This window comes from Phasianus colchicus, chromosome 16 (assembly GCF_987193195.1).
Source record: "Phasianus colchicus chromosome 16, bPhaCol1.hap1.1, whole genome shotgun sequence".
Classification (NCBI taxonomy): Eukaryota; Metazoa; Chordata; class Aves; order Galliformes; family Phasianidae; genus Phasianus; species Phasianus colchicus.
In genome coordinates, this window is record NC_143451.1 from 3,166,943 (window position 1) to 3,187,145 (window position 20,203).

Genomic DNA, 20,203 nt, shown 5'->3' on the forward strand with positions numbered 1-20,203 from the left:
GCAACTGGTCCAGCAGCTCCTGTGTTCTTTAGCCCTGCCGAACAATGCAAGCCCAATCAACAGCCCGTGCTGTCAAACCCTTTGTTATGAGCCAGGGCAGGCAAGGCTGGGGCATTCTTTCATGTTATTTGAGTTTTGTTCATCCACAAAGTGAGGTGTCCAGCCCAGCCGCTTGCTGGAGGGACGGGTGACAACCTGCGTCGCACGCTGCCCTCCTGGCTCCTGCTTTGTTGGTCAATACTGCAAGCAGCAATTCCATGAAGGCATGAAGATATGATTAACTTGAAGGTTATCCCAGCAGCAAGCAATGCACTGTTTTTTACTCATATTCGAAGAAGAGAATCTGGAGGAGAGAGAGCTCCAGGGAGAGTCAGGAGTGGCCCTTCAGTGTCTGAAGGGGCTGTAAGAATGGAAGCAGTCTGCTGGGGGAGGAAAAGAGAAAATGCCTTCAAACTAAAGAAGGGGAGATCAGATTGGATATAAGAAAGAAGTTCTTTACAATAAGAGCAGAGAGGCACTGGCACATGCTGCCCCAGCCCTGCAGACCTACAAGGTCAGGCTGGGTGGGCTCTGAGCACTAATGGAGCTGTGGGTATCCCCATTCACGCAGGGGATGGGACCAGGTGGTCTTTAAAGAGTCCTTCCAGCTCAAATGATTCTATGACATGGGATTTGCAAATGCGTGGATGAAGCCCAGTCACTGAACCAGTGCACTGGAGGAATGCTAAAAGAAAAAAATAATAATCTCACTTTGTCCTTTCAGATGCTAAGATACCTCAGAATCATTTTAAATACTTAAAAATATATATATCTTTTACTTTGAGCTGGGGCAGTGCAGGGCCTGGAGCTGCCCTGCACAGAGCTCAGCAGTGTGGGCTTGGATGATGGGGATGCAGCAGCAGCCAGCTGCGGTCGACTTTGCAGCAGATTAAGCAGCAGGGGTCAATCTTCCCGCAGAATATTGTTGTTTTATCTCATAATACCTTTTTGTCCTGCCCTTTTGCTCTTAGGAGAACAAAGGGTGAGTCCAACATCAAAGGTGACGTGAGAGCACCGCGCGTCTGGAAGCCTGAGCCCTGCATCAAGGGGAAAGAGGAGCTTGGGACACTGCACTCGTTAATAGCATCTCAATAAATAAAGCCTGCAGGGCAGAGGAACCCTGAACCTGCAACCATGATGCAAGTAGCCAGCAAGGCTGTTTTCTCACACCCATCACACAGCAGCTGTGGCATTTCCAGCTCTGAGGTGGGTGATGCTCCATATCCACGGAGCCACACACGTGCCTGGAAAGCAGTGATGGGCACATGTGCATCGTGGCTTTGGGGTGAAAGAGCCTGTGCTCCTCCTTTAAGAGCAGATAAAGTGCCTGGGATATCAGGCTTGCTGGAGTGAAGGTTTTCAGGCTGGATGTGCTCTGTGCACCTGATGGAGCTATGGGTGTTCTTGTTCCTCACGTGCAGTGGGACCAGACGGCCTTCAAAGGTTCCTTCAACTCAAACCATTCTATGAGAGCAGTCATAGGAGCTGGCCCTCACCCACAGCTGGAGCTTGCAAGGTGAGGGGATCACCTTGCATTTGCTCTATGCATGTTGCAACCACTGTGTACGGAAAGGCATGATTAACACATCAGCCCATTTTTGACAAGGTGACCACATGTATCATGCTCAGATGCACGATCAAACACCAGCCAAACTGTGCTAGGAGGTGCAGGAAGGCTTTCTCACAGCAATAAACCTGAAAGACCAGGATGGTATCAGCACAGCCCACGGAAACAAGGAGCTATTGTAACTTTCAGGCTGAGGATGAATAAACAACGATTACACGTATGCAATAAAATTATCCTCATTAGCCAAAGAGGAGCACAGATGAAATGAGATCCAACAGTCCTCCAGAGTGTCCAGAGCTCTAAATCTGAATGCTCTGCTCTGAGCCCTAGCATTACTGCAGCTCTCTGCAGCACGCCTGATGTGCCTGGCCAAAAAACACGCATCTTATACATGCCAGGACTGAGATCCATTAACAGCACAGGTAATTGGGGCCTATAATTAACTTCAGGGACAAATAATAGCGTTTATAAGTCAAATTCACCCAAGGGCAACCACGGCAAAATGCTACTCAGCTGAGTCATGGGGAAAATTGGCAGGCAGGGCGAATCTTCTTCCAAACCCAGAGCCATCGCCTTTCCTCCCCCGCTGTGCTTCCTATGCTGAGGGTTTGCAAAGAAAAGCTGCAGGGTGGTGCTCAGCCCATGTCCCGGAAAGCTGACACGGCATTGTAAAAAATGAAGGCAGATGTAAGGAGAGACAAAAAAAGGGTAGGCAGGAAGGAGGAAAATCCTTCCTCCTTGTTCCACAGCCCTTCATCTGGAGATACATCGTCTGTGAGATGATTATGTAAGTGAAATCTCTGCAAATCTTTACCAAAAAAAAAAAAACAAAAACCAATAAATAAACTGCTTACTTCCCCCCCTGTCCCTCTGGGTAACCTTTTGCAGATTTAACAGATGAGCAGACGGAGGCTGAGCACAGTGCTGGAGGTCTGCCTGCCCCCAGCCAGGCTCTGCACTGCCTCACAGGAGCTGCAGCTGCAGCCAGAGCCACACGTGGGGATGCTTTAAGAACCATCTGCTGCAGTTTACAATATTAGGAGGTGAGGTCGAGGGGCCTGAGCAGTTCAGAGCAGACAGAAATCAATGAAGAGTTGAGTATCCCTGCTTATATCAACCTCATGGCCTCACCCAGAGCTTCTGCAGCACCTACTGAGGGACTCAGGCTTTGTGTCACGATTTGGGATGCAGTTTCCTTTTATAAAGCACAATAAAAAGTAGTAGTTTGTCATTAATACCAAACACTTTTTCCACCAAAATATAATGCTTCTCAGCCCTGTCATTACAGCACTCTCACCACTGAGCTAAGGGAGCGATGCTCCACGGCTATTGATGGATAAGAAATGAAACCACAGTCCCTGACACTAACAGGACATGGGTGCATTGAGCAAGTGATGAGGCAACCTGCAGCACAAAGCCCATGACAGCACCTGGCCTTTCCCCACTCATGTCTGTGGTTCCTGGTGCACCTCAATGTCCCAGATGAACCAAAAAGAGATGCTTCAGCACACTGCACCAAATCCCCCTGCAGATGTGAGCATCCCATATCTGCCTTTCCACAGTGCTGCCCTGGTGACACCATCATTATCATCCAGCCAAGACCAAACTGAACTCTTTCCTTCTCCTTTCAGTGCCTCAAATTGCTTCTAAAGAAGCAAAACCTCAAAAGGAGACGTTTTAGGGAGAAAAAACTCATCCTCCATTGGCAGGAAGGAATCCTCCAGAGAAGGCAGTGTGAAGGAAACTCAATGCAGCTAACTGAAAAGGAAAGAAGTTCCTACTGTCCTTGCACATCTTCACCCAGAGCTCTATGTAAGATGCCATAAGCTGTAAGCAACTCAACAGCACACAGCGATGCTGGAGGAGCCTCCCCATGCCCACACTGCCCTCAGCCAAAGACCCTTGGCCACTTCTATCTTTACCATGGACTTGAAGCCCAGTCTTGCAAACACTTTCCAGGTGCCAACAAATGCCACCATCACCCTTCCCAGTGCAAGATGTCACCCCTCACCTGGCATCATCATCGCGGGCTATCAGAAGGCGCATGTGGCTGGTGGCTGATGCTGTCCTCAGGATGTCCACAGCCCTGCAGGACAAGAACCACAATGCGTCAGTGCCAGGTCAGAGTGGGGCTGCGTTGTTTTCACCCAGCCTTATGTCAAAGCTCACATCAAACTCGGCTGTTTTCACACACAAACTTCTCATTTGATGATTCCCGAGTTGGCCCTTGGGAACAGTGCTGGGTACAGAATCCCTTTGTTTGCAACAGAGCACAGGCAAAGCAATGCCCTGGTGTCCTCCATGCAACCTGCAGCCTAAACCACTTCACAGAACCACACAAAACCAAGAGGAATGCAAGATTTCTGTCTTGATACAGTACCTCTCACTGGTAACCCCAATTAGAGAATCTCCATTGACCTCCAGGATCTGGTCTCCTGGCTGCAGGCGCCCTAGAAAAGAAAACTAATGGATAAAAACTGCAGAAAGTGCAGCTTGAAGGGACTTGGAGAGGTTGGGCTGTTCCTGCCTTTGTTCAGAGACAGAATGAAATATGCATGGGTCGCTTTGAGATGCTCATCCAACCTGTTTTTCAAGATATCCCTAGATGAAGTTTCTACCACGTCCCTGAACAACTCTGCCAACATCAGAGGCCTCCCATGCTGTAGGGAGGCACAAAGACAAAGGCAAAGTGACATAAAAACTTTTGCTTAATTCAATATAAGGTCAAGGAAAAAGCCCACAAGTGGCACCTCCACCTGCTCTTGATTGTTTTGCTTTGGATGGAAAAAATGATGTTGTAACTTTGGGGGGAAAAAAAAAAAGAAGTCTTCTTGGATTAAGTTCTGAAAGGTGAACTCTGCAGACCCCTTGCCTAATACCCACTGATCTGAAGAAGTCATCCCACTGCTGTATGCAAACTCATGCAATCACTGCAAGCAGAGAAGTGGAGTGAGCTTCACGTCGTGAGGATGGAACTCAGCTTAAAGACACAAAGCAATCCTACAAAAGCTGCAGAGCCCAAAGGCAAGGCTGCCCTCCTTCACTGCAGTGATAATCATTGCTAAACCCAACATCCAAAATGCCCAACAAAGCAGCATATAGAATATACCATCCTCTAGCTTTTCCAATCACCCTCTTCCATGTTTCACTCACCATCAGCATAAGCAACACCACCTGGCAGGATCCTCTTGACATAAACTCCATATTCTTCTCCAGTGAGCTCCTTGATGCCGCCGATCACCTTGATTCCTGGGGGAGGAGAAGCACCATGGCACCAAGGCATGAAAGGCTCACTCTTGGATCTGACTTGTTGCAAGCCAAATTGTAGCTATGATAAGTCCTGTGCACCTCTGTGCTACACCTGCAGCAGGATGATGTCAATAACATAGGACAGAAGCCCAGAGCATCCAAGAGCACCTCCTCCACTTTGAGGAGAGCTCAAGCCAGGAATGACTGCTTTCTAACAACTGAGAACTCAGCGTTTGAAGTTAAAGTGATCAATGCTGGGAAAGGGCACGATTCTGCTCTTATGTACGCCTCTGATGAGAGCCACTGGGTTTTGCAGTGGTAAAGCACAGGGATGGCATTGGGGGCTGTGCAGCTCCCCATGCCCTACGGATTCCCTCACCACAGGCTGGCACTGCGTGGCCGCATCCCCGCCGGCACAAGTAAGCTGGCTGGAAGAGGCACAAGAGACTTATTTACCCACTCATTAAATCCCACTTGGAGGATACAGGCTGCAGACAGAAGGATTAAAAAGCTTGGCTTTAATTAACAAATCTGTCCCAGGACCCGCCGGTCGGGCATTCTGCTGCTGTGGCCAGGAGGGCAGGCTGAGGACAGTGGCACAGCAGCAGGGACATGCCCTAGTGTTGGCCCCAGCTCAGGACTTCTGGGGACAGCAAAACAGCATCTACCCACTGCTCTGTACCCACTGTATCCTAAACCCTAAGGGCCCAACAATTTCCAGCTATCCCTGGGGAAAGACCTCACGTTTGGAGTTCTCTCATGTTAAATTTGTGGTAAAACACAGACTATCATAATTTTTCATTTCGGCCACATACACACTGCTCCTTCTCCCAGCCAACGATACAGGTGGTGAGGCAACGGCACAGAGATGATGCCCCATCCCTGCAGACACCCAAACTCAAGCTGGATGGGCTCTGAGCACTGATGGAGCTGTGGGTGTCCCTGTTTATTGCAGAGGGGTGGGACCAGATAGCCTTTAAGGGTCCCTTTCAAATCAGATGATTCAGTGATTCCATGAACCCCAGCCCTGTTATGCAAAGTGCATCCTGTAGCAGCTGGCTGTAGCCCACTGGTGGAAATGCTGACCATAGCTGTGACAATGGGTGGCAAAGAGCCCTGGGGAGCAGGGTCACACCTGGTGTGCTCAGGAGGACACAGTATGGGGGATGCTGTGCCAGGAGCACAGGGACACTGGAAGTCCACGTGGGGGGGCAGGGAGGGATGGCAGCCCAGATTGCCAATGAGACAAATGGGGATGGCAGCACACATCAGGGAAAGGAGGTACAGATGTGTACAGATGTACACCTCAGAGGTGGTGCAGCTGGGAGAGCATCCAGCAGCACCATGATGCCCGTTCACAACCACCTCCCAGGTATATCAAACCCAGGTATATCAACTGAATAATGACTCATTTCTCTCCCAGTGTCTGCAACTCAATTGTAATAATGGCTTAATACAGCAGAAGTATCTACAAATCCTCCTTTATCTCCAACAATGTCAGGGGAAAATCTGAACTTGTTATTAAAAATCAGTGATTACTCACAGCATTGCTTCTAGCCACGCTCAAACTTTGACAAGGGGGGAAAAAAAAAAACAACTAAAACCCCCTTTTCTCTCCCTAAACAAGAGAATGTTGCACCAAGTGTCCCCACCCAGGCCAGGGGTTGGCACTGAGCAATGGAATAGGATGAGGCTGGCAGTGATGAACACAACCTGTCCCATATGGGGGTCCCAGCCCAGAGCAGGCACGATGCTCAGCCTCACCATCCACCACCCTTCAGGGCTTTGTTTGGGATTTCTGAAGCTTGGCTAGCATTCCTGAGAGCCCTTGTGTTTTATAAACACCTATTTCAATTGAGTTTCTATCTGAGACCCAGTTTAGGTAAATAACGGCTCTTTAATTATCACAGCATCAAAGTCCCAGTATAATGCTTATTAAGTCATACTCAGGGCCAGATAATCTAGCCTATTTTAGACCTCTGTCTTTAATCTTCCTATTCTGGCAAAGGTCCTGGAGCTGATTCTGGTGACCCCACTCATTTCTTTTCTATTAAAAAAAAAAAAGACTTACAGGGAAATTCCAGGTGGGAATTCAGTTTACACAAACCAAACCAAAGTTTTCTCCAGATTCCTAGCAATCCTATATATTTCTGAGACCCTCAAGCTTCCCAGCTGCATCTAATCCTGCTCCCACTAATGCCAGTGTTGTAGTTCTCAACTTCTCAGCCCTATAATCTCACCTGCTCCTGGCTCACCAGGCAGCTCTGCACCACGGGTCAGGGCTGTGCTGGCTAATCCGGTTGTTTGGCCCAACAGCCTTCATCCCTGGACATCCCAACAGCATGGGCTCTGCTCCAAGCACGGGAACCCAAACCCTCCTCTTCCCCCTTCTACCACCTCACCACTGAAATTCCCTTTCTGGGGGGACCCCAGCCCCAGCAGCACCGTGCTGCAGCCCTGGAAGTCAGCACAGGGTGAGGCTGCCTGCTTTCTGCTTAAGCTAGCAATGTTCAATTACATTTCTCGTAATCCCTCTGTTGATCTTGTAGCCCCAGCCAGCTCTTTCTGTCTGAAGGAAGGGACAGATTGCAGGTGAACTGCTCCCTTCCCTGTCCTAAGAAGATGAAGGTCAAGATAATGGGATCTCAGCGTTTCTAAGAAATGCTCTTTAAGCATCACTTCTCCTTGGTGACAATTCTTCAACTCCAAACCTTGGTTCTGGAACCACCAGGTAACCTCTTTGAACTCCTGCCCAGATTCACATGTGGGCTTCCACACCAAGCAGTGAAGCCTCAGATTCAGGCCAAATGCTGACCCATTTCACCAGCACCAAGCGGGCTGCTGCTGCCTGTCAGAAGCCAGGCTGCAAAAACACCTGGATCCACAGGGAAGAAGCATGGAGAAAGGTGGTGATGGCACTAGAAGACCCTCACAGTTACACCTACCAGCAGCACAGCACAAGAATACTTTTCCTGGCTCTCCTCCCTTAATAAGCTAAGCTGACCCAACAGCTAAAATCCCTTCAACTCAACCAAATCCAACCTCATCAACCAAATATACCTCCTGACATTAAAATAGCCAGCAAGCAAAGAAAGTCCTGAGTTCCCATGGGCCTCTCATGAGTGGAAGACCAAGAGAGAAGAGCCAGGAAACATCATTAGCCAAGAACTGGGAACAACCTCCATAATTAACAGGTGGTCGCAGGAAACCTGAGGAGGTTGACTCATGGGATGGGTCCCCAGCTGATGACCTAGGGACCTCAGAGGCTTTGCAGGGTGATTGCTGCTGGGAGCACACACAGGGGTGGAAGGAGATGCTATACTGGATCCTTTGCCGCTGACTTCTATGAGCCTAAGGCAATTTCTCACGTACAGATGGGCATGGCCATCTCCTTTCCCTTTTCCCTGTGCTTTGATGTTGGGTGCCCTACAAAGGATGGCTGACTCACTGTGTTCATGCTCATACCTCTGGGCTGGAGTTTCCAATGGGATCCAGCCTGCTCTCTGGTAGCCCCATCTCCAGGACTTCCTGGGACCAGAACACTGGCATGGGCATAGAAAGTGCTTGGAATTTTCTTTTTTTGTTGTTTTGTTTTAATGTAGAGAAATCAAGATCTGCAGAAAGTTGTGAAAAACCTTCCCACCCCCCAGCCCTATTCAGGCCCTACCCCAGGGTTCCCATGCAGACACAGCACTGCAGCTGCTCATATGTCACCAATAGGGAATTAATCAGGATTTTGACCTTATTTTAATGCCTCAGCTGATAAAGGTGCTGTCAAATGTTCAGCACATACAGGCACAAGAACCAATATCAGGTTTCACAGGGTCATGGATGGCTTAGATTACACAGGACCTTGAAGATCATTGAGCTTCAACCTCCCAGCATGGGCACATTTACCAGCCACGAGATCAGGCTGCCCAGGGCCCCATCCAACCTTTCAGATAGGGAACAGATCATAACACTAACGTTGTGACATGAGGGATGCTGGGGTTTCAGGGGGGGTCTCAAGACTCACCCAGTCCATTGGCACAGTCGTAGAATTCAAAGCAATGCACAGTTCGATCCATCCCATATGGTCCCATGAGTGTCCTGGGAGAGAGAGGAGAGGCATCTTTCTTTCATGGGCTGCCATAAATTGCCACCCATGTGTCCAACAAACCCAGAGCAGCCCTGCCACCACAGCAGGGGGTCCCCATGAGATGACCAAGGGGATGACCAGCTCAGAGTCTCATTGATATATTAAGCCTATGCTTGCAAAATGCAGCCCCCCTGCCACCCCGGGGGTTTATGCAGCTAAATGAAAGAATATGGGCAGTGCTGGATATCATCCTCCCCACCCAGCAAAGCTGATGGACCTGTCTGCAATTCATTACCCCAGATTAACAGGGCCGGACAGCTGTCCAGCTCTGGGAAATGAGATCAGGGCCAGACCAGTGTTCCGAGAATATATCAGTTTCACAAATAGACACAGTCCATAACGGGGAAAACCAGGCAAAACCTATTGCTGATGTTTTGTAACGCACACACAGAGCACAACATGGGGAGGCAGGGGTTGTATTCCCACACCTCCACCCCTCCTGCAAGGATCTGCTTTGCCAGGTTGAAGGTGGGAGTTTCTCAACACAAGCCAAAGCAGGGAAGAGAGCAACTGAAATCTTCACTTTCCCCATGCCAAGTCACGTCCTACACTCTCTACACTCCCTTCTCTCTTTTATATTATGTTTAAAACTTAGTTTAATGAAGCCTGGCTTTAGAACTCTGCTCCTGCTCTGCACCATGGGAATGGTGGACTTTACCACAGCCAGGCATTGGGTTATCAGCTGTGGGAGTGCTCTCCTAAAATGCTCATTTTCCCAGAATTTCACTTGCAAGGCAAAAACAGAACTTCTGAATCAAGATTAGGTCCTGAATTCTTGCTGGATGCAGCTGAGGAGGGACAAGGGGACACAACACATAACTCTGAACCCAGCAAGAGGGGAAGGAGCCTCAGGGACTTCTTTCAACCCTCCAAAACACCTCTCAAAAATCTCCTCATTAAAAACCACCTCCCCCCCCTTGACGTTCTTGCAATGTTCCATGCATTCAAGAGACCAGACAAACAGCTGGCCCCATTGCACACTGCTAGAAGATGCATTTGAAGGGTGTCCAGGAGGCCACCCCAGCCCCAACTGAGGATCACCATCCCCGTTTTCCAGAGTCTTTTGATTAAGTGTTTGAGAAAACACCATCAGGAACAAAAACAAGTGGCTCAAGCCAAGCTGAAACACAACGCAACAATAGAGGTGTCAGTAGAGCAGATGCCTGCCAATGCCACCAGATGTTGCCCCCAACTCGAGGAGCCCAAGACTCATTTCAGAAGATCCCCAGAACCCCCCAGAACCCCTCCCCGACCTCTCCGCAGTGTCACCTGCTGATGATGATGGCTCCCTTGTAGAGCACGGAGACGGCGGGCATCTTGCTGGTGGCGGCAACCCAGCCCGGCCGCTCTGATTTGGCAGGAATCCGTTAAAGCGAGGCAAAATGGGGAGGGCAGGGGTCACGTGGTGCCCCCGTATGCATGTTAATTCCACCCAACATTAACACAGATCAGCTAAAAACATCTCCAACTTTAGATTAAAGCTTACGCAAGCCAAACAGAGCCAACGCTGCCCATCGTGAGTGCCTTCCTGGGAAGGCAGGCACAGAGCTGCTCCCTCCTCCACCTCCCCTCCCCAATTAAAAGAGTGGGATAATTATTTGGGCACATCCTATTGTTCACCTTCAGGCGCATGCCCTACAGGGATGAAGGGCAGTGATCAGTGCAGGACAAGCATCCTCAGCATCCCTAAAGACTTTAAGTCCACTGCAAAGCTTTGGAAGCGGTAACAGATTGTAGCACTCAAGGGTTTAGTTTGGGAGGTTTTTGTTTGTTTGATTTTCTTTTAGCATCTTTTCCAGCCCACAGCATTTCCTACTTAATGTGAAGTGAGTTCAGCTGTTCCACTGCCCATCAGGAGGTCAGAAGGGTATTCTGCCCTCAAACAGCCTCTTCTGCTTCCATCCTGCTGTGCATCCCCAGCCCACATCCCTAGATGGTGGGACATGGAAACACATCCTCCTGGGACAACAGGCACCAGGACTGGTGGCACAGTGCATGTCCTGCACCCTGGGATATTCAAGCTCCATTAATGGGGTTTTTCTTCCACTTTAAACACTCTGTCAAGTATTTACTTAGACCTGATACTTCTGGATGCTACTCCCATGGATGAGAAGTGAATGGGAGAGTTCCCCCATTGCCCATGTGCCACCTTAACGGACAACGTGGAGCTACTTGTAAAATAGCAAAAAACATAAAAGATCTCCTTTGTTTTCAACGTGGGATGTTTTCAGGAGGCTTTTGTCCAGGTGAGTGCAGATGAAATACTGAACACCCACAGCAAGCCTTTGGGTAGGCAAAGCTCTCCCCATACACAGCTCATTTATCCATTTTCTGATCTCATAGAAAGAATGCCAACTGGACACCAAGTGTAGATGCACCTCATAACACACCCATACAAGGCACTCAGCACATAACTAACACAGGGTCATGCAATGAAAAGCATATCAAGACAGCAGAACGAGGTCCCAGCTGCAGCAAGTGAGGATCCACTCAGATGCCACAGCAGTAAGCTCAGAAATAAGGGAAAGAAGCTGCTCACCTTCAGAAGGCCTGCAAGGCCATCTGGTAGGCAGTAATCTCCAGATGAAACACCCCCATTTCCACTGCCAACCCTTAAATGAGGTCTGGGAAGGGGGGGATCCTGGCTTCACACCTTCTGGTCGTTCAGCTGTATTGCATGCACCTGAGCTCCCCTGGGTTGGCCCTGCCTTCCCACCAGGTGCTCCATCACTGCTTCAGGCCATGACTTCACATTTCCACTACGCACTGCATGAAAGATTTGCTCAATGGGACCAGGAGTAAAGGAGCATGAGGGTCTGTGCAGTGTCATGTCTCGCTGTGCCCTATGGCTGGGAGCCTTGTTAGCAACTCTCTCCCCAATGATCCCCCAGCTATGCTCCAGGACACAGAGCACCCAAAGGCAGGCTCCGCAGAGAGTGTCCTCCCACCCTGCAGCTTCCACCCACCCCTTGGTGGTCCCAGTACCAAGTTCTGATCCTGAGCGAATTGGTCAAGAACAGACAGGGGGTTTTGTGGCTTGCACGCAGAGCACAGCCTCTTGGGGTCCAGGAGCACCCCAGCACAGTGTCTGCCTTGGGCAGGACTTTTTGGCAGCCTATCTGGTGCCTGACCCGCTACCCTCCCGAGGTTACGTGATGGTCAGCACCGATGGCCCTCCTGGTCACAGCAAGAGAGTGCTTCCAACCCACCACTGTATTCAGCCTACATTGTTTTGTACAATTTTAGGAAGTCCTCTGGGACTCCTCACGGATTAATTCACAGAATTAACCTTTTGACTCGCAAGCTGGAGATTTCTCTCGAATAAATCAGTGTGCAGCAGCAGAGGAGGTTCAGGTTGGGTATTAGGAAAGAGCAGCGGGGCATTGGTACTGCTGCCCAAGGGGAGTGGGGGAGTCACTGTCCCTGAAGGTACTCACGAACCGTGGGGATGAGGCACCAAGAGACATGGTCAGTGGGCACGGTGGGATGGGTTGGGTTTGGACCTGGGGATGTCAGAGGTCTTTTCCAACCTGAATGACTCTATGATTCTATGAAAGTGATGGCACAAGTGCTGGAAGCAATGCCTGCAGTGTTAAGTGTGTGTGTTGGAGACTTGGACATTCAATATATTCAAAGGCAAACCCTACAGCAGCAGTCACCAGACTGCCCTGCACTGGGGCCACCCAGGTCTCCCCTTGTTCTTCCCATATGCTGATAGCTTCCAACTGGCTGCAGTGGGTGCAACAACACATACATTTGTCTGCTGAGTGGTGAAGCAAACTGAAATCCAACCAGGGAGATCAAAATAATTCCAGAAGTGTTTCTGTTTCTGGTAAGAATTGGGCTCGTGTTCAGGAGGGATTTATAAAGCACGTGCAGTGTGCCCAAGGGGTCTGACCCTTCTGTGTCACTCCTGCTGAAGGCACAGGGGAGGTACCCCTCACTCAAGCTCTTCCCTCTCTGGGAACCCAGCTCAGTCACCCAGAACAGCCCAGGTTCCACATCCCAAGAACCCACTGACAAGAATACGCATTTGTTAATGAGTTTGTGAATGGAAGGTGCCCACGTTCAGAACAAAGACATCAAAACCCTGAAATGTGTCTAGAGAGGGGCAATGGAGCTATGATAGGTCTGGAGCACAAGTCTGATTGGGAGCAGCTGAGGGAGCTGGGGTCAGCCTCTGCTCCCGGGTCACACAGATAGGATGAGAGGTGATGGCATCAGTTGTGCCAGTGGAGGCACAGGCTGCCCAGGGAGGTGATGCAGTCACTGTCCCTGGAGGTGTTCAAGGATCGTGGGGATGTGGCACTGAGGGATATGGTCAGTGGGTTGGGTGGTCTGAGAGGTCTTCTCCAACCTGAACGGGTCCATCTATGAGATGGAACGGGTCAGGTGGCAGTGCAACAGCACTGGTGAGAATTTCCTTTCTATGTAATGGAAAATTATGAGTGGGTGCAATCCCCTGCTGCAATTTTCTCCACCTCTCCTCTATATTTTGGAGAGGACCTTCTGGGAAAACATCACAGTGCACTTCTGCCTCTTCCACATTTCTTCCTGCTGCCTCCTACCTGCCCTGCTTGTTGGGTGAGCTTCAGGAGGAGGTGAGAGGTGGCAGGAAGGGTGGGTGGGAGCAGGACAGGGTGGTGGCACCCACAAACATGGCCAACCCCTCCTACTGCGGCAAGGAGAGGGCACACAGGTGTCAGACCTGTGGACAGGTCACGGAGTTGGCAGTGTCACTGCTCTCACCAGGAGCCTTGCATCAAGGCTTAGCAGAGGAACGGGGTCTGGGAGGGTTTGTGTGGGTGGGAATTAAGGGAGAGACAGAAAGCCATCCTTCAACAGCAGCGACTGTGAGGCTGCAGAAGGCGGCTGTAAGAAGGTCTGAGGTGGGAGGGGTGGCCTCAGTGGGACGTGGCACTGCAGTCCCTTCTGTGCCCCCACGTCCCCACCGTGGGAGCGAGGGATGCTCAGGAGATCCCCAGAGGTGATGTTGGGCTCACGCTTAATGAAGATCCCACATTTGTTTCATGACAAAACATCAGCGTAGGCTGAAAAGGTGTTTGTGTCTGATGAGAAAACATTGCTTAGAAGATAGGCAACGAAGCGTTGATAATAAATCAAACAAAAAGAGATAATCGGCTGCTATAAAGCTGAGAAGCAACAGCAGACAGTCCACAGCATCACCCACACCGTGTTCATAAACACTGCCCCTGGGGCTGTTTCGAGTGAACTCAAATCAGGGGTGTTACAAACAAGCCTGGACAGAAGAGGGAACAGCACAGTGCCAAAGTCACTGCTGGAGAAACACCGATGGCTCTGGCGGAGAGCGGGAGCTGCGTGGACCTCTGCAGCCACTCCTCAGCAGTGGGATGGGACCCACGAAGGGTTAACGGGATTATGAGCCTCCCTGCCTCACTAAATCCCCTCGGTCATAGGATTGGACGGGTTATAAACTTATTAGCAGGGAAGGATGCTGGTGGCTGAGCGGGCAGCAGGAGGGAGCATCATCACCACCCCCGCAGTCCTGCAGAGCAGGGAATTAATTGGGGAGGGCACCACAGTGGTGGCAGGAAACCAGCCCAGGTGGCCCCTAGCGTGCCCTCAGGGAAAGAGAGAAACAAGAAGGGTGCAGAGAGATGAGGAAATGAAGGCTTTGGGGAAGGATCACCCTTGCACAGGATGTCTCACCTAGCGTGGAGCGCAGCAGATGCCGATGGAGATGCAGCTCCACGCCTCAAACAGCAGCTTGGTAAGAGCTTGGTAAGAACCCATCCTCGAGCTGTGAGCATCCCTGTGTGCTAAGGATCCATCGCCAAGCCCTTTGGCAAAGCTCAGGAGGACCAGATCCATGTGGCAAAGCCCTCAGGGTCAGCTCAGGGTGCGCAGCACAGAGCACCAGGGCCACCGCTGCACTGGGCGATGTCCCACTGCCACACCATGTTTATCAAATCCCTATGGCAAACTCTGTAAAATTAATCTTTTAATCAGCAGCCATATTTATCGGCGTGCTGGGGAGGTGTTATCTCCCCACCATCTGCTCGCAGCAGAACCAGACAGCCCCATGCTGTCCCCGTGCATCTGGTGCCCATCACACACAGGGTCCGGCCCTGGCACAGCGAGGGGCTCCCCTTGGCTGTGGGGTGCAAAGTTGGGGAAGGTTTGGACCCAAAACCACAACACAAGAACAGATTTCTCACATAGAAAATAGCTTTTGAGAAACATTGCCCCACAACATGGAGAAGCAGAGCTGGGGAGCACGCAGCTCCGTAGAGCTGGAGGTGCATGGGGAAGTGGGGATGCTGTAGGATTGAGGTACTGTGCCACCCTGATTTCCCTGACCCTCAGCCACCACAGCCCCTTGGCTGGCACCGAGCTGGTGGCAGGATGCAACCCACAAGGTCAGTGAGCCTGTCCCACACCACCGCCTAATGACCAACAGCAGATTCTGCCTTTCCTGCACTCAAAAGCAGAGGGGAAGGACCAGTGCAGCCCCCTGGTGAGATGCAGCTGTCCCCCCCCAAGTGCCACCCTCTCCATGCCTCCCATGGGGTGCTGCCACTCCATGCACCCACCTCAGCATCCCGTATCCCTCACCTCAGTGACTACTCCAGCTGCATTCCACAGACATCCATGGTCCCGGCTGCCTGCAGGGTCCTCATTCCCAGCTGGGATGCTGGGGTTTGGCCAGCACTGGAGCTCAGGGTGGCCCCAAGAGCCTGTGGAGTCCACGCCGGCCCACTGACCCCCAGTTAATCGGCTAAAGCCTCATGCTCTGAACCCTGGCTCTGGCTGCAGCCGCATTCCTGCCGGCTCCTGGCTGCCCTACATAGACATCTGCACCGAGCCCACAGCCTGCACAGAAACCCGGCTCTGTGTTTTGGGATGGGGGCACTGCAGATGCCTTCAGATCACCCCATGGCTCAGGGCAATCTCTGCCACTCGTGGTGCAGCCCTGCCCGTGCCAGTGGTGCCCAGCAGATCTGCATGGGATGGACGCTCTCCTTCCAAGCCTGGTGCTGAGAGGAAGCATCTGGATGGGAAATCCCAAGACTGGGGCTGCAACAGGAGCACTCGCAGCCTCTGCAAGCAGCATGGATGCTCCCCGAGCTGCCGCCTGCAAAACAAATCAATCCCCTCTCTGCCCTCCCCACGCACCGCCCTCCCACGGTGTGCGCCCCTGCGTGCTGGGGCTCCAGACCTTCCCCGTGGCTGCAGCATTCTCCTGACACCCTCTGCCCTCTGGAGAGGGGCTCCCGCTGCCATAATCGATGGAATTAAACCCTTAAAAGCCGTGAGGTCAACGAGGGCATCACATCCTTCCCTAGGTTTAACGCCTCTTCCTAAGACGCGACGCGAGCCTCCGAGCTCAGCCCTGTTCCCGACGCGGCAGCATCCCGTCCCGCTTACCAATAAATGAGGGAAAGCCCATCGAAGCGCTCCGGGTTCCGGCCAGGGGGCTGCAGGTAGGACATCATCCGGGGCCCTACGGCTGCTGTACCCGGCTGCCCGGGGCCATGGGCTCGTAGCGCCCGCGGCCAGGCGCTGGGCTCGGCTCCCAGCCGCCACCGGCCACATCTAATCCCAGGCGGGCGAACATGTGATCGCCCCTCTGCCGGCTCCCCCCTGCTAAATACTCGCTGTTCAATGATACCGCATGGCGTGGCATGGAATAGCATGCACGGCACAGCAGGGCAGGGCGTAAAGAAACAGCACGGCATGAAGTCACTCAGCATAGCATGGCATGGCGCGGTGTGGCACGAGAACTGCACGTGATGGCACAGCGTGGCATGGCACAGCATGGCACAGTGTGGCATGAGAACAGCATGGTATGGCACAGCATGCACCAACTTGGCATGGTACAGCATGGCATGGCACAGCATGGCATGGCACAGCATGGTATGGCACAGCATGAACCAACATGGCACAGCACAGTACAGCATGGTATGGCACAGCATGAAGCAACATGGCACAGCATGGCATGGAACAGCATGGACCTATATGACATGGCACAGCATGGCATGGCACTGCATGGTGTGGCATAGCATGGCACAACAGATCATGGTACAGCATGGACCAACATGGCACAGCATAGCATGGCACAGTGTGGCATGAGAACAGCATGGCATGGTACAGAAAAGCCTGGCACAGCACATGGTGTGGCACAGCATGGACCAACATGGCATGGCACAGCATGGAATGGCAAAATAGATTATGGTACAACATGCACCAGCATGGCATGAGAACAGCATGGCATGGTACAGAAAGTCATGGCACAGCATGGTGTGGCATAGCATGGACCAACATGGCATGGCATAGCATGGCATGATACAGCACAGCATAGCACAGTACAGTATGGCATGGTGTGATATGGTTTGGCATAGCATATCATGATTTGGCATGACACGGCATGGTTTGGCATGACATGACATAGTTTGGGACAACATGCTTTGGCATGGTTTGGCATAGCATGTCACAATTTGGCATGGCTTGGTGTGACATGGCATTGTTTGGTGTGGCACAGCATGGCACAGCCCAGTGATCACTCTGTGTGCAGCTGGAGTACAGGGCGGGGAGGCAGGACCCCCCAGCCCCCCATCCCGGAGCTCAGTTCCTCCCTTGCTGCACACCTGGCTGCTCACAATTATTATAATTACACCTCCAGCACACGGGCTTTCACACGGTGCTCAGCACATCAAACTATTTAAAGCCGATTGTAGGCGTCACCGAGCTGCTTTAGGGCCAGGCTGCAGACACGTGCACCCATCACCTCCTTCCCAGCCACTGCCAAAAAAGAAAAGTAAACACATCTACATTATTTGGGACACAACTGTTGCATGGTTTTCCCCCCCAGCTGAGCCTCACCGCCGCCCAGTAGGCGGGTAGGAATCCTATTCCTCTCCTTGCAGTAGGGATGGCACGGCCCAGGGCTGGGGATCAGGGTGAGTCCCGTGGTTGGGAAATGTATCTGTCGGTCTTGTGGATGCACCCACACTCTCAGGGACAGCCCACGGGCACTGCTCTCAGGCACTATCGAGGCAGCCCCGGAAAAAGACTGTGAATTAAAGGCTTGGCACGCTCAGCATTGCTTTGGAGTGACTGTGCAGGATATGCCTGGGCCAAAAGTCTTCTGCTTGACAGCTCCTGGCTCGGTGACAGTGTCCTGGAGAGGCACAACCTCTGCCTGCACAGCTGTCATTGCGGGGGTTCTGTCACCATGCACTCCTATGGCCTGGATATCTGCGGGGTGCTCTGCTTTATGCCCATGGACAAAGTGTCTCCAAAGGTTTTGGGTGAGAGGCATCACACCTGGCACCAAAATGTGCCTGGTGCTGTGTCCCCAAAGTGACATGGTGTCCCCTGGTGCTGGCTGCGCTGCCCCACTTCCTCTGCTCCTAAGTCTGACAGGCAGAAGGTGGAAGGAGAAGGTTTTGGTGAAAAAAATCCCCAAGAAGTGCAAATTGTCCTCTTCTGTCCTCTTCTGGGCTGCTCACTGCCAAGCCAACCTAGCAGCTCTGGGATTTTTCTGCCCGGGGCCACCACTCTGCATTGCATCTCCAGTTGTGCCAGCAGGGAAATCCTGGGCATGATCCCCTTGTGCTGGCAGGGCCATAGCAGGGACAGTCCCCTAGTGCTGGCATGGACATCCTGGGGAGAGTCCCTGTGCTGCCATACAGCCACGCTGGGCTTTGATCTGAGCCTAGCACAGCATGGCAAGCAGAGGGCAGGCAGATGGGCACCAACCCGACAGAGCAGCACAGAGGGAACCCTCCAACCATAGGACAGCCACATCACCAACGGGGCACCCCAAGGTCCCCAACCTCCCCAGGCCGGTGTAGCAGCCGCTCCCAGGGCTGGTGCAATTCGGGGCTGGGCAGTGCTGGGTGTGCTCCCCAGGACAGGTTCCTACACCTGGGAGGGGTGATGGCAGAGTTTGCCAAAAGCACTCATAGTGTCGGGGTGCTGTGGCCGCTCGGGGCTGGGCTGCTCTCCCCGACTCACCCACTGGGATTGCTAAGGGTGGTGTCACCACCCTGGAACGGGTGACACTGAGTGGGGACTTCGAGGACAACGAGGTTCTGCTCTGGATCACAAGGCAGCCAGTGTCCTTATGCAGCACTTCCATCTCCTTCCTCACAGGGAGCCCAGGGGGTGCCCCAGGGGTACATTCCATGCACGGACCCCCAAACGGTTCCGGGGAGCTGCTGGGTGCTGCCTGCCCTGCCCCATCCTCAGTGGCGGAAGCTGCGCATTATCTCCCTCGCCCATCGGAGGCAGCTGCTCTGGGTGCACCCCGTGCACATATTTATGCAGATGTGAACATGACACCCCGGAAATTCATAGCCTTTACATCACAGGCCGGGAGCTGTGTGACCTTTCAGCATCTCCTGAGCGCTCAGCCCTACATCCAGGGCTGTGGCCCCATGCAGAGGGGACACCACCACCCACCTGCAGGGACCAGGACGCACCATCCCCTTGGTCTCCCCATGCCAAAGCCCTGAGCCCTCCTCAGTGCCCGTCACTGTAACTGCCACCACCCCAGGTGACAACGTGTATCCCTGCTCCATACTGAGAGAGTGAGGAAGAACCGAATTTAATTTACTCCCTGCTTCATTTCCAAGCCAAATGAGTCAGAGCCGTAGCCGCACACGCTGCTTTGTTTTTCTTGGCTGATAGCACTCACTTTTGATCCATGTTTGTTCAATATTTAACTCTCGTAGTGACACTTTGACTCAAACCAGGCAGCAGGAAGGCCACTTCCCACCCCCCCACACCCCACACTGCTTGGCTCCAGAACAGCACACTTGCTGTGTTTCCTTTGCTTCCTGCAGGTGGACAAATCCCTGCACTCAATTCTCCAGCATCGCAACCTCGAGCCCCATTGAGGATGGAGCAGATGGGTCATGGGGTGATTCCACAGCAAAACCCACCCCCAATGGGGCTGAGGTTTCGGGGCCAGCTGGGAACGGGCTGGGCTGCATTCCTACCCGGGTGGGGGCTGCAGGAGGAAGCAGCACTGCTGAGATGTCCCTGTGCCCTGCAACCCTGCACAGAAACTCCCTGCAGCCCCAAACCCACATGAGCGGCTCCGAGCACAGCTGTCAACATTTCCACCCTGAAAATCAGTGAGATTTGGGCTGAACAGATTTATTTGTTTTGTTCCACTGCGTGTCTCAGCTTTTGGAAGATACTTCCAAATTTTTTGGCCG

General features: G+C 52.2%; 1 protein-coding gene across 6 annotated transcripts in view; it reads right to left on the bottom strand.

The window, feature by feature from the left end:
* LOC116230293 (syntaxin-binding protein 4-like) overlaps positions 1-11,599 on the bottom strand; it is a 32,544-nt gene extending 20,945 nt beyond the window's left edge. For 5 of the 6 annotated variants that reach the window (XM_090151599.1, XM_090151596.1, XM_090151600.1 and 2 more), the window contains exons 1-5: positions 10,263-10,493; positions 8,871-8,944; positions 4,760-4,855; positions 3,987-4,056; positions 3,618-3,692 (exon numbers count right to left, since the gene is read on the bottom strand). In XM_090151599.1, the coding sequence (XP_090007725.1) occupies positions 3,618-3,692; positions 3,987-4,056; positions 4,760-4,855; positions 8,871-8,944; positions 10,263-10,309 (362 nt within the window). In that variant the 5' untranslated portion in view covers positions 10,310-10,493. Of the gene's footprint in view, positions 1-3,617; positions 3,693-3,986; positions 4,057-4,759; positions 4,856-8,870; positions 8,945-10,262; positions 10,494-11,532 lie in introns of those variants that run through there. The other variant, XM_090151597.1, reaches the window with a different exon arrangement.
* Positions 11,600-20,203: the final 8,604 nt, after the last annotated feature.